The 15,974-nt window shown below is 35.8% G+C and overlaps 1 protein-coding gene across 1 annotated transcript in view; it reads right to left on the bottom strand.

Moving 5' to 3' along the window:
* The window catches only part of Prkdc (protein kinase, DNA-activated, catalytic subunit), a 147,917-nt gene that overhangs the window by 108,280 nt on the left and 23,663 nt on the right, over window positions 1-15,974 (bottom strand). Inside the window, exons 20-26 of the mRNA XM_010630323.2 lie at window positions 15,384-15,503; window positions 14,647-14,806; window positions 10,358-10,464; window positions 7,419-7,509; window positions 6,190-6,353; window positions 4,938-5,090; window positions 3,273-3,380 (exon numbers count right to left, since the gene is read on the bottom strand). Of these exons, the coding sequence (XP_010628625.1) occupies window positions 3,273-3,380; window positions 4,938-5,090; window positions 6,190-6,353; window positions 7,419-7,509; window positions 10,358-10,464; window positions 14,647-14,806; window positions 15,384-15,503 (903 nt within the window). The remainder of the gene's footprint in view (window positions 1-3,272; window positions 3,381-4,937; window positions 5,091-6,189; window positions 6,354-7,418; window positions 7,510-10,357; window positions 10,465-14,646; window positions 14,807-15,383; window positions 15,504-15,974) is intronic.

The raw sequence follows: 15,974 nt of genomic DNA, 5'->3' as shown, positions 1-15,974 counted from the left end.
ATCTTTTGGAGACAGGGTCTCACTATGTAGGGCTTTGAACTACGTAGTACAGGCTAGCCTCAAATTCACAGCAATCCTCTTGCTTGAGCCTCCTGAGTTCTTAGATTATAGGTGTGCACTACCACACTTGGGTGTTTCCCTATCCAATACCCTACCAACCTCACTTCAAACAATCAAAACTCAAAACCAGACCAAGTCCACAACAACACCACAAACTAAGCTTCTTCATTTCTTCTTCTTGGATACTCTTATCAACTTCCCTGTTTCATGCAGCTCATCTCAAACTTAATAAAAAATGGAATACAGATGCATATTGAAAGCAATTTGCAAAAGCATGGAATGAAATGTTTAAACAAACTCACTGTGTTTATGTTTAACTGAAGCTTTTGATTCTAAAGTGAATAGGTAACAAAATAAAATGATAGGCTGAAATATAGGTAAAACCAAACAAGGTAACTTTTAAAAGAATCAAGTATAAAGTTATTTGCTTAAATTCAAAATAAAATGAGTCAAAAGACACCCTGTAGGGCATAACACTGGGTTACAAAAACCCATCCCATATTTTTCTACTATAAATTTATACTTTAGCGTAATAGTAGCCAGTTGTGCATCTCAGTAGCTGTGGTTAGGGGATACAAGAAGGAATTTTTGTGTTTACTCATTTGGTACATCTAATGGCAAGGTGTGTGCACCTGTGCCGAAGTGTCAACTGGGGTTTTTACACACATAATGCTCCATCTAACAGTTCTTGTATATGTTTACCTGAGCATCATAGTGGGTAAAATACACCCAACACCATTCTTCTGTGACTTAAGTATGTACTTTACCATAATGGGATGTGGATGTGGTGACTCACAATAGCTGGGCGTGGGGACAGCAGGAACCCATCTGTGCATTCACCCACTTGGCAGACAAACAGCAAGGTGTATACAGGAGCTCCAAAGCAGCAACAGGTATTTAGTATTTGTTTGTATTTAACATTTAGTATTTATTTTTTTAAAAAAGTTTTCTTTTGATTTTTCTGGTAGAAGTATAGCCCAATTCAGTACAATGGCAAATGAAAAACCAGATTTGTAAGTTTTGGAGGAAGTCAAAAGTGAATCAGCAGGTGCATGAATGATGATGATGGCCATATGAGGCAAAGTTCTTATGACAATAAAATGGAACAAGAACCGACTGATACAGACAGGGAATGAAGATCTCCCTGATTCACATGACAAAGAAAATAGCAATGTCAGTACATATCTGATTAGTTGAAATGTAGAAAATGGTCACGCAGCCAAATGGAACAATCCAATGTTAGAATTATGTCCAAAAATATAGTGAGGATGTTGGCAGGGGTGAAATCTATTGGTCAGAATGCCAACACTGCCATTCAATGTTGGAAACTGTAACAGATAAAATGCCAATGGATGTTGTGAAATACACAAATGATGAAATACAAGTAATACATTCTGTATACTCTAATAGTCATTCTTAAAAATGTGTTTATTTTTATGACACCTCACTAGCTAAACTGAAAGTATTCATAGGTCTGTTGTACTTAACAGGGCTTCCTCATGGTAATTGCAGGAATGTAAAAGACAGGTGTAGGCTTGATGCTTGTAGAATAACAATGACACTGAGGAGATTTGGTCCCTTGAAAAACGCCTGAGTTTTGTTGACTAACCATCCACCAAGAAAGAAAAAGAACTGATAATCTGGCTGCTATTCAATCATTCTTTGAGAGTTTTGTTTCAAAAGGTCAAGCAACTTACATAGCATTTGAATACATGATTATTGACGATCATCTTGGAGCATTTCATGGTCACTGTAGCTCTAGGCAGTATATTAGAGTGGTATGTATGACCTTTGCAGTTGAAGGAAGAAAATATAAATGAGTGACTCAGCTCCTTTGTTTCTAACTATACTAAAACCTCAACAAAAGTGAAGCCTGAGATGGTAATGTACAGCAAGACCAACAGCCGAGTAGATGATGCTGATGAGTTATGCAACAACTATGCTGTCACTCAAAACACAAAGCATTGTCCAATGGTTGTTTTACTTGATCCGAAATATGTGTGCCATAGTTTGATAGTTTATAAAGAAAACAACAAGTGCAAAATTTCACAGAGAAATTTTGTTGGAGGATTGGGACTGGAACTCACGTATCATTTACAGCAGAGGAAGAACAAAATGTTTCTGCCCAGGGAACTACACACAAAAAATTGTGAAGCACACTGGTGAGCTGACAGGTGCACAGGCAGGTACAATATCACAAAGACCTACTATGACAACAGGAAAACCAAAACGATGTCAACAGTGCCTTACAAAAAAGGACAGAAAAACAAAACACGTGTTATCAGTTTAAGTGATACTTATACATGGAACATGCTTGCCAGTGTGAAGACTGCCTTGGATGTGACAGTTGAAGCAAAGATTATTTTTGTGGTAGGTACAGTTTTATTTGAATTTACATTGTAGTTCTATTTGTTTCTGTTGTTATTTTTTAGACTTTGTATGCCAAAAACAGTTGATGTTGAACATTTTGATGCTTTTTATAAACACCCAATAAATATTAAAAATTCAATACTTTAAAAAATATTTTTCCTGTTAAGTACTCAGTTTAATACAATAAAATTAATAAAATTCAAAAATCATCAATAGAAATATTCTAAAGAATAAATGTGGATATTGTATACCCACAACAATGTGCCTTTACCACAAAATTGGAATTATTTCCCGCTAGAGGTTAGGTGACCTCACTGACTCTGTCCTCAGTGAACAATGACCCTAACAACTCTATTTCTATCATCTCAGTAGAGTACTGTGTAAAAGCTAAGCTGCTGTTTCTAGGGCAGCCCCTTTAGTTGTTGATGCAGGAGAAAACTGGACAGGCTCAAAAATTCCTTTTACTCTTAAGTACTATTCTATGAGTATTAAAAATAAATTACTATAATTCAGTAGTAGAACACCCTATCCCTTACATCTTCATTACACACAAATACACACACCTTTAATATTGATAACATTTTTCAATTTGCAAGTATCCCCAAAATAGAACAGAAACACATGTGAACTAGTATTTAGTTGCAGATATTTGAAAGTATCACTTAAATAGATATGGCACACCCATTAAAATGGAATAATAAAACAAATACAACATGGACAAAATGATCTTACTAGAGGCTACATTTTGGCATTCTAACAGGGAACTTTACTTAAAAGTTCTAAATAAACATTAAATATAACTAGTCAATGAGAATCACAGGAAAAAATTAAATATTACTCACCAGTATGGCTTCTAGTAAGGCAACAGTATCCTGACTTTCAAATTTCTTATTATTAGTGAACCAGTGAATCAGCTGCATAACAAGTGGCTCATACAGTTGCCTTGTCACCTGAAAAAAATAACACCACTGGACTTTATTTCTTTCATGGCAAAATAGATGAACACTGGAAATTAAATATTTAAATGGTACTTGCAGTGGGACAAAATGAAACAAAATTACCACTACTCCTCTATTTTTCTAGTTTAGTTCTATGATAAACTGATCTTTCTCACTGCTTCTCCAATTTCTAAGAGTTCAGTAAAGAAAAATAAGCATACGACAGTTCACTGTTCCTTTAATTAGGGGAGCTATGTAGGGTAGATGTGGTTGGGTTTTTTAAATATTCATCTTTATTAATTTGATCTTGAGTGTTCACACGAGATATCCTGGGTTAGAGACATTATCATTATTCATTTTACAAAGCAAATAATGCCCTATGGTTTACCACTAAGATAGATACCCTCATTATAAAACAAAAGCCAGATCGATATTCTATACATACAGGCCTCAAAGCCTGTGCCATATGCAGAAACACAAAAAAACAAATTTAATCCATTTATACAAAGGAGAGGCAGCTAGATCTCCTAATACTACGTCCTCCAACTACAAGAAACAACTCCTAACAATAAGCACACTCTAGTGTTGGGGGCCAAAGCACAGGGATGCACTAGCACCTCACAGAGGATGATTTGGCTGTGAGATTCAGGTAGGTATGTATCATTAATATAATATTAAAGCTGGGCGTGATGGCATACGCCTCTACCAGAACTCTTGGAGGCTGAGGCAGGAGGATCTCAAGTTTGAGACTAACATGAGCAATTTAGTAACTTCGCAAGACCTATCTCTAATTTTAATAAAGGTTAAGGCTGTCGCTCATTGAGAAGGGGCCTGGGTTCAGTCCCCAGGTAGGGCAAAACAAGACAAAACAAGGTACTATTAAACCATTCCAATTGACCAGTGCCAATCAAAGGCCTTTTAGGCTTCTATGGAGAGGGTTGCTACTTTTAAAATCTATTTTATGGTAAATTTTCAGTTTTAAGTGTAAGTCTTACTGAATTACAGTGCATTTAACCCACTACTGGACTACATTTATTCACATATACTGTAGAATTTTCCATCTGCATTTATTAAGTGAGCTTTGTGTTCCTTTTTTATGTGCATGCCCGATATTATATGTATGCCTGTTTCATAGGATGGACTGAGATTTCTGTTTTTTGGCTTCCTGGCAGCACTGAAGGATTTGTCCATGAAATCATCAGGAAATGTTGGCCATTTCTTCCATGCCTTCCAGCCAAGAATTCTTTTCCATTCCCTTAGAGACTGAGTCCATTTCTGAGTAGGGTGATAGGCAGTCCACTTTAGGATGCCTAGACTCTTGCTAGCCGTAACTGGGACAGTGGTTTCCAAACTCTGGAAACATTATGTTTCAAAGGAAGCTTTTTAAGCATTCAGATCCCCAGGTAACACCCTAAATGATTAAATCAGAGCATTTGGGGTAGCAGCCAGACAACAATATGTTTTTAAAAACCTCTAGTTGATTCCAATGTGCAGCAAGCTCTGCTGGCCCCTAAAGGAGACAACATTCTAGATTTTGAAATTGTTTCAGATCCAAAATCATGCACTCACCTGATCCACATCACATGCAAGGCGAAGCAGCACAGGAAAAGTGTGCTTATAGAGCTGGTACAGGGGCGGCAAACCCTCACCACCTTCAGGTATCTGAGTGGCTTTTCCCAACATAAACATAACTATGCTGTGTAGCAGTTCACAAGCTGCCACCTAAAACAGGCCAGGAGTTCAACAAAGTTTAAGTTATCATGTTCATAAGAGAGAGTTTTTAAATGGTATTCAATTTAGGTCTTTAAGAAGGAAAACTTTTACAAACAGCCGCAAGCAAGCCAATATAAAATTGACTGGAAAAAGCACTTCTCATACAACGTTAAGGTTTTTATTCACTTTCACTGGTATCTAACACTATTCATAAGAAATATTTCAATGCTGCCACATAATAGAACTGTATAATCTTGTTTCATTTGTAACTACATTAGCAGCTATCACTTTTTTTGGGGGGGTACTGGGGATTGAACGTGGGTCCTTGTGCTCGTGAGGTAGGTGGCGGAACCACAGAGCTAAATCCCCGGCCAGCAACTATCACTTTTAATAAATATATTTTTAAAATACTTCAGATATTTATAAATTAAAATTTGAGATTTTATCTGTTGTATCTGTTTCTAAACTCCCAACTTATTTATTTTTTTATTAATTAATTTTATTGGTACATTTAAGGTATACAATGTGGTGACATTCATCATTGGAAATGTTCACCTTTACATAATACATCTTGGTTCTTAATTTTTCCCCATTCCTCTGCCATCTCTTCATCCCTCCACCTCTCCCTATTTACCAAGATTTTGTTTCCATTTTAAATTTTTCTCATGTTAATTCCATTCCCCTTCCGCTTTGCACCTTTTCTTCCTATTTCACATTATCTATTATTATACCTTTTAGTCCTTATTTACACTTTCAGTTTCTCACATGAGAGAAACTATTTGGTATTTACATATATTAAAACTCCTAATTTAAAAGGATAATCAAATACTGAATATCTTTTAAATGATTATCTTTTAAATAATTTTCAAATGCTTTTTTTACTTCATTTTTCATTATGAAAAATGTTTGATATATTAATGCTTTGCCAGGTTAGTATCTATTAAGATAATTTATGTTTAACTTGCAATTATTAGTGATAACCACTTCTTTCTAGTTAGAGAAAATACAAAACTAATGATATTAGAATGGCTAAAATATACTATTTCCTAACCAATACTATATATTTTAAAAGCAACAGATACAAATAATGAGTTAAAAATAAAAGTACTTTAGTTTGTCTATCACTAGTTGAAAGAGCCAATTCGGTGACTCGAGGCAAGAATACATCCAGATAAATGATAGGCTTCATCTCTCTGAAAGGCACTGCGAAACGGAGTCTTTTTTCTCTGTCCCACGCCACACATTTCTTCATCATTTCATCTGAGGATGCAGCTGACAAAGCAAAATTAGAAAAAGTGGTTTTCCCTGAAGAATCTTCCCAGTACCAATTGTTCTAACTCTCATTACCTAAACCAGTGCTTTAAAAAAAATTTTTTTGCTTTTAAACTTTTAAAAGCACCTTATTCATCGTTCCTTTTTTTATCTGCATCATATGTGTAATTATAATATTAACACACTGATATATTACTTCTGAATTTAACTTAAGTAAAGTTATTTTCAAACACTTCTAACAGTCCAGAATATTTGAATTCAAAGAGAATTATTTAAGGGATTTTTCTGAAAAAATTATAAAAGAAAAATATTTATATTAAAAGTTCCCTTTTTAAAATGCTTTTTTTCTTTTCTTTTTCTTTTTTTTTTTTTTGGTTTTTGAGACAGGGTCTCATTATGTAGTTGAGACTGACCTATGTAGCCCAGGCTGGTCTTGAACTCACAGCAATTCTCCTGTCTCAGCCTCACAAATGCTGCGATTACAGCCATACGCCACCACGCCCAGCCCTTAAAATGCTTTCTAAGCATAGTTTCTACTTTCCTACACAAACAAGAGTCACTAGTATATTTAACATCAAATTGCAAAATAAAAACAGATGAATTTTTACTAATCAAAAATACTAATTCTCATTAAAATGATAAAAATATTCACATATTAAAAGTACTGAGCCTTAAAAAGCTTAAATTCCTTGGTATAAAGTCTAATACTGAAAAAAATGTCAAAAAATATTTTTTCAAAATGGAAAACATGGGCCGGGATTTAGCTCAGTGGTTCCACTGCCTGCCTCACAAGCGTAAGGTCCTGAGTTTGATTCCCCAGTACAAAAAAAAAGAAAGGAAAATATATTTAATAAAAATAAAGGGAGAACACTTCTCTGTTAGAGTATTCTATTATTCTAACTGCACAGGTACAGTGAAAGCACTTTATTAAGTGAAATATCTTATTCTCTATAACACTTGAAAATATGTAACTTACTCAAAGCATCAGAAAATATTGATCTTTGTATAGTCAAGTTAAAATACAATTACATCTACAGAGATTAGTTTTAAGAGAAAAAAACTTACCTGTTACAAGGTTTTTGTTTATTTGTCCTCCTAGAGATCCAAGCATTTGTACTACTCTAATTCTTATTTCTTCTAAGGATACTGCTTCATTCTGCAAATTGTACAATTGTATACATGGATAACTCAGTTAAAAAAGAGCAGAGGAATGAAAAACTATTTTACCACCTTCCCTACTGTTAATGTCTATACACAGTATGTTGTTCATTTTACTGCAAATTTATGAAAGAAGTCACATCCCTTTCAATTTTGCAGTTGGGTACCTCTTTCCTAGGCCAGTGGTTCCAAACATTTTGGGAAGATCCTTTACACTCATTAAATATCATGGACTCCCTCCAAAGAATTGCTTATATTAGTTGTGATCATCAATATTTATTGTATTAGAAATTACAAGATTACTTATAGTTATTAAAAATACTCAACAAATTACATGGTAACAAATGATATACTTTTATGAAAATTAAATTCTCCTAACAAACAAAAACTCTCAGAAAGGTGGCCCTGTTTCACCTTACAGTTCGGCTCACTGTGAGGTGTGTGGTGTGGGCTTTAACAGATGTGTAGCTGGGAGAGGAAAGAACATTTTAATAGTCTTTTTAAATAACTGTGTTTATTCTTTGATAATACACCAAAACTGAACTACTAGTTTCTAAAAGATTATTTACAACGTGGAATCTGAAACCTTATCAATAAACTTTGTATACTACTCTATATGTTAAAATCCATCAGTTTTTCTTGCAGTTTGAATGGATTTTTTTTACCTATGCATGATTTGGTAACATCATGTATAGTTCACCTGCAACTGCCAGTTCTCTAGGTTAGGTAGACCACCCAAATGTTGACATATTTCAATGTTTACGCAAAAAATCATATTTGTTAGCATCACTGTTAATCTCAGAGGGAAAATATTTGAGAAGCTATCAAATTTGCTGTGATAGTCACAAGTTTTCCATGATTTTAGATTAAAGGTCTGACTTGTATCATTGGCAAAGATGTTTCAGATGTCTTCCTTGAAGAGACAGGTTCACTTTATTCATTTTAGAGAAAATGTCTGCCAAACAAGCAACCCTCAATAACCAGTGTGTTTGTCAATTGCTCTTTCGAACGAAAATGGTATCCTGGAAGAAGTAGCTACTTTAGCAAATGGTTCAAAGCACCATCCAAGTGCACTCCCTCCAGGCAGCTTCCTGCCTAGCTGGGCAGCAGGCCTGCCTTATGCATGCCTCCTATTTCTTCAGAATACAAAACCTGTGCCCAGGGCAAGTGTCAATAAAATTCTAGAAAACCAACAGTGTTGCCCAGTTATACCATGGTACAACTGTCAACAGAGTGAAAGAAAAACTTTGCCCTTACACCCTGGAGCCCCAGGTATCCACAATTTGAGAACTGCTGTCCTAGGGAACAGCCACCATGCACTTGTAAATAAATTTTACTTGCAAGATGAGATATGCTCAAGTAATGTATTCCACTTTGTTTATGTATAATAAAATTACTAAAAAATTTAGACCCATTTCTAGTTTTATACATGGCTATTAAAAGTTGGCAAAAAAACAGAGGCAGAAAGAATTTACCCTGGAATTTTTATTATCAGTTTTCAACTTCAAGTTTTTTTTTGAGACGGGGTCTCACTATGCGGTTGAGACTGACCTGGAACTCACTATGTAGTCCAGGCTGGTGTTGAACTCACAGCAATCCTCTTGCCTCAGCCTCTGGAGTGCTGGGATTACAGATGTGCGCCACCACATGTGGCAACTTTAAGTTTTTTAAATTTAAATTTTTACTTCATACCAAAAATACTTTCCCCAAAATAAGTTAATTTTCTTCATTTGTATCATTTTCATATCACATTATTCAGACATCTCAAAAAAACCAGTCAAGGAATCATCAGAGGGTGGGGATTTAGCTCAGTGGTTCTGCCACCTGCCTTGCAAGCACAAAGGTCCTGAGTTCAATCCCCAGTACGCCCCCAAAAAAGAAATTACTTTCCCCAAAATAAGTTAATTTTCTTCATTTGTATCATTTTCATATCACATTATTCAGACATCTCAAAAAAACCACACAAGGAATCATCAGAGGGTGGGGATTTAGCTCAGTGGTTCTGCCACCTGCCTTGCAAGCACAAAGGTCCTGAGTTCAATCCCCAGTACGCCCCCAAAAAAGAAATCATCAGATGCGTATTCACACACACACACACACACACACACACACACACACACACACATGCAGGCCAAACATGTACATACGCACTGAACATGACAAAAAGATGTATTTAAGAATGAATCAGGCCAGGTGTGGTGGTGTACACCTGTGATCCCAGTACTTGAGAGGCTGAGGCAGGAGGATCACCATGAGTTTTATGCCAGCCTGGGATACACAATGAGTTTGAGGCCAGCCTGAACTACATAACAAGACCATATCTTGCGGGGGGGGATACAGAATGAATCAATCTGACTTATCCATGATAATATTCTGACTCACTGAAATTGAACCATAATGCCGTTCATTATCCACTAAATATATTTCTTTTTTCTCTTCTCTTTCTTTTCTGTTACTACTGGGGAATTGAACCCAGGGCATCCACAGTGAGCTGTATCCCTCCCTTTTCATTTTTTATTTTGAGAAGAGTCTCACTAAACCACTAAGTTGCCTAAGCTGGGCTTAAGATTGGTCATTCTGCCTCAGCCTCCCAGAGTGCTAGGAGGGATGTGCCACGGTGCTCAGCTCATTAAATACAATTGATGGTAGGGATAAGCAGGAAAACAAGATCAAGACAATAAGCCAAACATTAATATAGTTTATAATTTGATTGCTATCGAACTTATTTCTATATTGTATCCTAATTTATATGCATAAACAATATTTTAAAAGGATTTTTACTTTGTACAAATATTAGTATTTAATGTCTGTAACATTTAAGGTAAAGGAAACGTAAAAGATCTTACTGATGGAAGATTCTTGGTCTTTTTCAGATGCTTCAACACAACATTACTGAACCCTTTCTGTGCAGCCTGAGAAAGTGCTGACACTTCCCAGATGTTCTTGGTCTCATCTATCAGCAGGAAACAAAAATCAGTTTTAAACAACACTCATTCTTTTTATTTTTTAAACAACACTCATTCTTATTTGACTAAAACTGCAAAGAATATACACTGCCAGACAGAAACATTAAAACCAGAATTTGAATTATATAAAAAAAATACATTTCTAGACTATAAAGTGTGATGGTTGCCTTGATTTTAAATACTACGGTCCACCAAAAGAATCATGCAAGTGGCCAGTTCCTGGACTTGGGCAGATAAGTCTTGAGAAGAGCCTGGATTATCCCATGGTGCCACATGCCAGCTCTCTTACCTCACACACAGCCAAATCTGTGATAATCTGAGCATCCAAACTAACCTGTTGAAAAATATGAATCTATCTCTATTGATACAGACAGCTAGGGGGAGAGGGAATTTTTTTAACAGTAGAATATCAATCAGGATGAAAGGAATACTAGAAGTAGAAAGTCACCATTTGGAATTATCATGATAATAAGCAATTCAGGAAGAACTGTCAAAGGATAGATACCAAAATTATTATGATGAAAGCTCAATGAAAAGCAATATTTATAAAATTAAAGTATGCTTCCTACAAAAGACCAACCGGTCTTTTTTTTTCTTTCTTCCTCCCCTCCTTCTTTTTTCTGAGATATTGAGGATTGAACCCAAAGCCTTGCGTGTGCTGGACAAGTGTTCTAACTCTGAGCCTACCTCAGTGCCCCCCTTTTTTTTTTTGGTACCAGGGGATCGAACTCAGGTCCTGGTGTTTGCAAGGTAGGCGGCAGAACCACTGAGCTAAATCCCCAGCCCTCCTCAGCACTTTTTAAAATTTTTAAATTGAGAAAGGGTCTTGCTAAGTTAACCAGGCTGGCCTTGAACTTGTGGTCCTTTTGCCTCAGCCGCCCAAGCAGCTGGTATTTCAGACACACACATAGCTCTTTTCTTTTCTTGACAATCAAAACCTTATAGAATATTTAAAAGTAAAAAATTCCTTTTTTTTTTGCACAAATGAAAAGGAAGGCCCTACCAACCCTAAATTCTTCAGTGTGGAATTCCTACATGTCCATTGTCCTATGTAACAACCAGGAAAATCAGATCATTGGCAAAGATATGACCAACATTTACTTCTCAGACCCACTCAGGGTTCAGCATCAAATCTAATCACGTTTTTAGTTCAGAATTACAAGCTGTATTTTGTTGCTCAATCTGTTTATTATTTTCAGAACAAAACAGTTTTTTACTATCGCCTTAAATTTCATGATTGGAACATTATAAAAATCATGTATCAGTAATTTTGTGTACTTATAGTTTAAATTGAAGAATTGAAAATATAAGTTCCATGTGTTATTCATGTGTTTGTGTTAGTAAATGAGAAAGGCCTTCACTTCTCATTTTATGTTATGGTTTCCTATATTTGGAAGGTTTTAATAAATTAGATCTTTCCAGTAAGCAGAACTAGATTATATGTAGGGTGCTGACAAATTAGATTATAAAGTCTCTTAAAAGAGCTAGGCGTGGTGGCATAGATCTATAATCCCAGCACTTGGAAGGCTGAGGCAGGAGGGTCACAAGTTCGAGGCCAGCCTGGGCTACATAGTGAGTTCAAGGCCAGCCTGAACTACATAGCATGACCCTGTCTCAAAAATCAAAAAGCAAACAAGCCAAATTATTACCAACTTTGCCGTGAAATTTCTTCATTAATTCTTTGAACACTTTCTTGTTTTCTGGATTCACAGAAAACCATCAAGGTTCATGGTGCTATTTTCTCAGATCCAAGCAGTACTGGAACCAAGCAGTACTGGCTCCTTTTAGTGGAAAAAGATATTTATAAGGCATGGATCATTACTAGCTTTTTTTTTTTTTTTTTTTTTTTTTTTGTACTCGGGTTCGAACTTAGAACTTCGTGTTTGCGAGGCAAGCAGCAGAACCAATGAGCTAAATCCCCAGACCTTTTTTTTGTTGGGTCCTCGGGATTGAACTCGGGTCCTTGCGCTTGCAAGGCAGGCCACCGAACCGCTGAGCTAAATCCCTGGCCCCCCAGACCTTTTTTTTTTAAAAAAAGAGTTTCAGTATGTATTCCAGGCTGAGTGCTGGAATTAAAGGTGTGCACCACCACACCTGGCCTTGACTCATTTACTATTCAGGTGCCTCAATTCCTAGTAAACAGAACTAGGATACTGGTACCTTTCTAGTAAACAAAACTAGAATATATGCATATATGTGCATGTTATACACACATTTGTATCTCTTTACACATATCACGTATGTACTCATATATAACTGTGCAGAGCAGCACAGAGGAAAAAAAGGGCAAGGGCAAGAGGAAGAGCAAGGGAGAGAGGTGAATGAGTTCTAACAGATTCACTTACTTCCAATCCAACATCACAGACTTCATTCCAGTTTTGTGTCTTTCTATATTTGTAGCTTCCCCTTTTCAACAATTGGAAACATAGCTTTCACTGCATTTATTTGTTCGATCCCCCATCTATAATCAAGCAACCACCTGTGTTGCACTCCTCCCCATGCCTGGATCTCACAACCCACTCCACTCAGCTACGTGAACATGGAGCAGACACATACTGAAGAAGTAGTCAGAACAGATATAAGCAGCAACAGAATCAACTACTGTCATGTGCCCTGAAAAGATCTAATATCAATTCTGAGTGTTTCTGCCAGTCACGGCCTGAATCTCGTCATTAGGAAACATAAGACAAACCCACAATGAAGAGGGTTCTAAAAATAACTGCCAATAACCTTCACAAATGTTAAGGTTGTAATAGCTAAGAAAGGTTGAATAAATAGAGTCACAGTAAGTAAATAAAATGCATAACCACAGTTAATCAAATACACTAATGGGACAACTGAAAAATCTGCACATAAACTACAGATGAGAAGAGTGTGCGTCTATATTATGTTTCCTGATTTTGATAATGACCCTGTGGTTATGCTCTTAAGAAATACATAATGAAGTATTGAAGTGTAAACCTTGATAAAGGGTATACACACACACACACACACACAATGTCAGGTATAAATACCTGACAAAGGATTCACAGAAATGTCATACATTTGATCTTAACCAGAAGACTAAGAAGTGATTTGTGTATAAATACACACACATATATCACATGTAATACAAAGAGAAAGTACATGCAATGATAATACAAATCATACAAAACCTTAATCACTAGAGAAACTGGGTAGAGTGTATAGAAGCCCTTTTTACTGTTAACACAACTGTTCTGCAAGTTTTATATCAGATAAAGAGTTACTAAAAGCAGTGACATGACAGATTTTTCCTTTGTTATTTACTTTTGTTTATTCTGTTTTATCACTGAAGGGTCTACAGCACATGTCTATTAACAAACAGATCCTTTGCTTCAAAGAATCGCAGTAACCTCCCTTATTAAGCTAAAACACCAATCTATTAATGAGTTAATTAACTGAACTAAATTCAAACCAGCAAACAAAAGCACTATAATGCCTGTGATCATGTATATTTATTTTTAACTGTCTACAAATTTTATATTATACACTCAAATAGCAATAACTTAAAAGTCTTTAAGTAAATTATCAAGATACACTAGTATTTTTGGCTCTGTAATTGCTACTACTAATGTTATGTAATATCCTCTTTCTTCATGAACTTTGCATATGTATTGAGGATCTAAAAAAAGATACAGTGAATAAAATCTATCATACTTTTACTTAATGTTTCCAATCTAAAATTTAATAATAAAATAATGATTTATATGGGTTAAACTTCATAAATTTATCATATGATTTCTATTTTGTGGATAGTAAAATTCTTGCCAATACTTCAGTCTTTCTTCCAATTGAATCCTTTTGTTTGTTTTTGGTACCGGGGATTGAACCAATTGAATCCTTTTGCTTCCATCTGGTAACATCTCTTTTCATTCTGATCTATGTACGTTTGTTAACGTTGACTGAAAGTACTACTTTTCTAATTAGTAATATTTTTGTCCAAATGATTTTTTTCACTGAATCTTTTCCTAAACTTATTCCCTTCAATTCTTCAACTATACTGAGGTGAACTGGGGGAGATTATAAAAATACCAAACATATTTTGAACATACCAGGTTCAAATTTTCAGAAGTTATACAAACAGTCCTACTCAATTATCACATTGCTATTATAATTACAATATACATCCCAATTCTTCTAAACATTACCTGACAAAGTAGAAGTCTTCAGGTATCCATTGAGGCAGGGAAGAATGTCTTTGTAATAAGGCTGAATCACATTCTTGTGGATGTGAAGTGACCATTCCTTGAGGGCACTTAGACCTACTTCTGCCAGTGGAGTATAACTCAGGCCCAATTTGAAAGCCATCTATATATGTCAAGACAAAGAGGGTAAATTGATACATCGGGAATTTAAGACAACCAAAAAACCCAGCAATTTTCTAATTAATACACCCTTTTATTTCTGGACCCCAGATTCTGTTGGGAGTTATGTGGATACAGTGCAGGTCACCAAGAAGAAAACAATTAGCACCAGTCTATATTGCTGTGGTTTATTGCAAACTTTCAACACATGCAATCTTTAATTCTTGTATCAACCAGCAAAGGAAGTTCAAAGAGGCCATGCTAGGTATCCCATTCCCTAAAGCTAGCAAGTGGATAAAGCACAGGCTGAACCAGGTATGCCCATAGGTATGCTCTGACTGCCAGGACAAGACTTGGATACTTGAGTCCTTTTTTTTTTGAAACAGGGTCTTACTATATAGTCCAATCAGGCCTTGAACTCACTATAGAGCCCAGGCTGATTTCTGAACTTGCAGTGAGTCTTCCACCTCAGCCTCCTCAGTTCTGCAATTACAGGTATGCACCTCCGTGCCTGGCTTGAATGTTTTTTTAGGGAACATAATGTTGAGGACAGATGAGTCTGCTCAAGGAAATGCACCTACCTGCAATGCGGGGACGTAAGCTTTCATATCAAGTTCAATGATGTCATGCGGCAGAGACAGAACAAAGGTCAAACAGGAGGCCAAAAGTTCATCTTTGTATTGCTTCATTTTAACTGATACCTTAACAAGAAAGAAGACAGTTCTGTGTAGCTGAATAAAGCCTTTAACTCGAAAATCAATCAAAATATTAACCCTATCTTCAAATATGAAAAATGAGCAAGTAGCCTTTGACATGACCACATTCACTAGGCACTGATCTCCAGGAAAGTTAATTTGTAGAATTACTTAATTTCTTATATGGAAAAACTAAAGAATGTGTTTAAGTTATTTTTGCCCTTTCCTCTTTTTTTGTTTTTGGTTTTTTGAGACAGGGTCTTGCTATGTAATTTGACTGGTTTCAAATTCAGTATATAGTCCAGGATGTTCTCATACTCATGGTGATCCTCCTGCCCCAACCTGCCAAGTGCTAGGATTATAGGCACGTACCACCATTGTTGGAGAAATGTGTTTAATTTTGAGTTGTCACCATTCAACTCTTCTAAGAGAACTCAAAGGACTTCTGAAGTCTAATATGTCCTACATTAGTTTTTA

The sequence above is a fragment of the Fukomys damarensis genome, unplaced genomic scaffold (assembly GCF_012274545.1).
Source record: "Fukomys damarensis isolate Sample0158 unplaced genomic scaffold, DMR_v1.0_HiC HiC_scaffold_5, whole genome shotgun sequence".
In the NCBI taxonomy this organism is placed as follows: Eukaryota; Metazoa; Chordata; class Mammalia; order Rodentia; family Bathyergidae; genus Fukomys; species Fukomys damarensis.
Note: the sequence above shows the minus strand (reverse complement) of the source record. Positions and strands in the feature narration are given on the sequence as shown.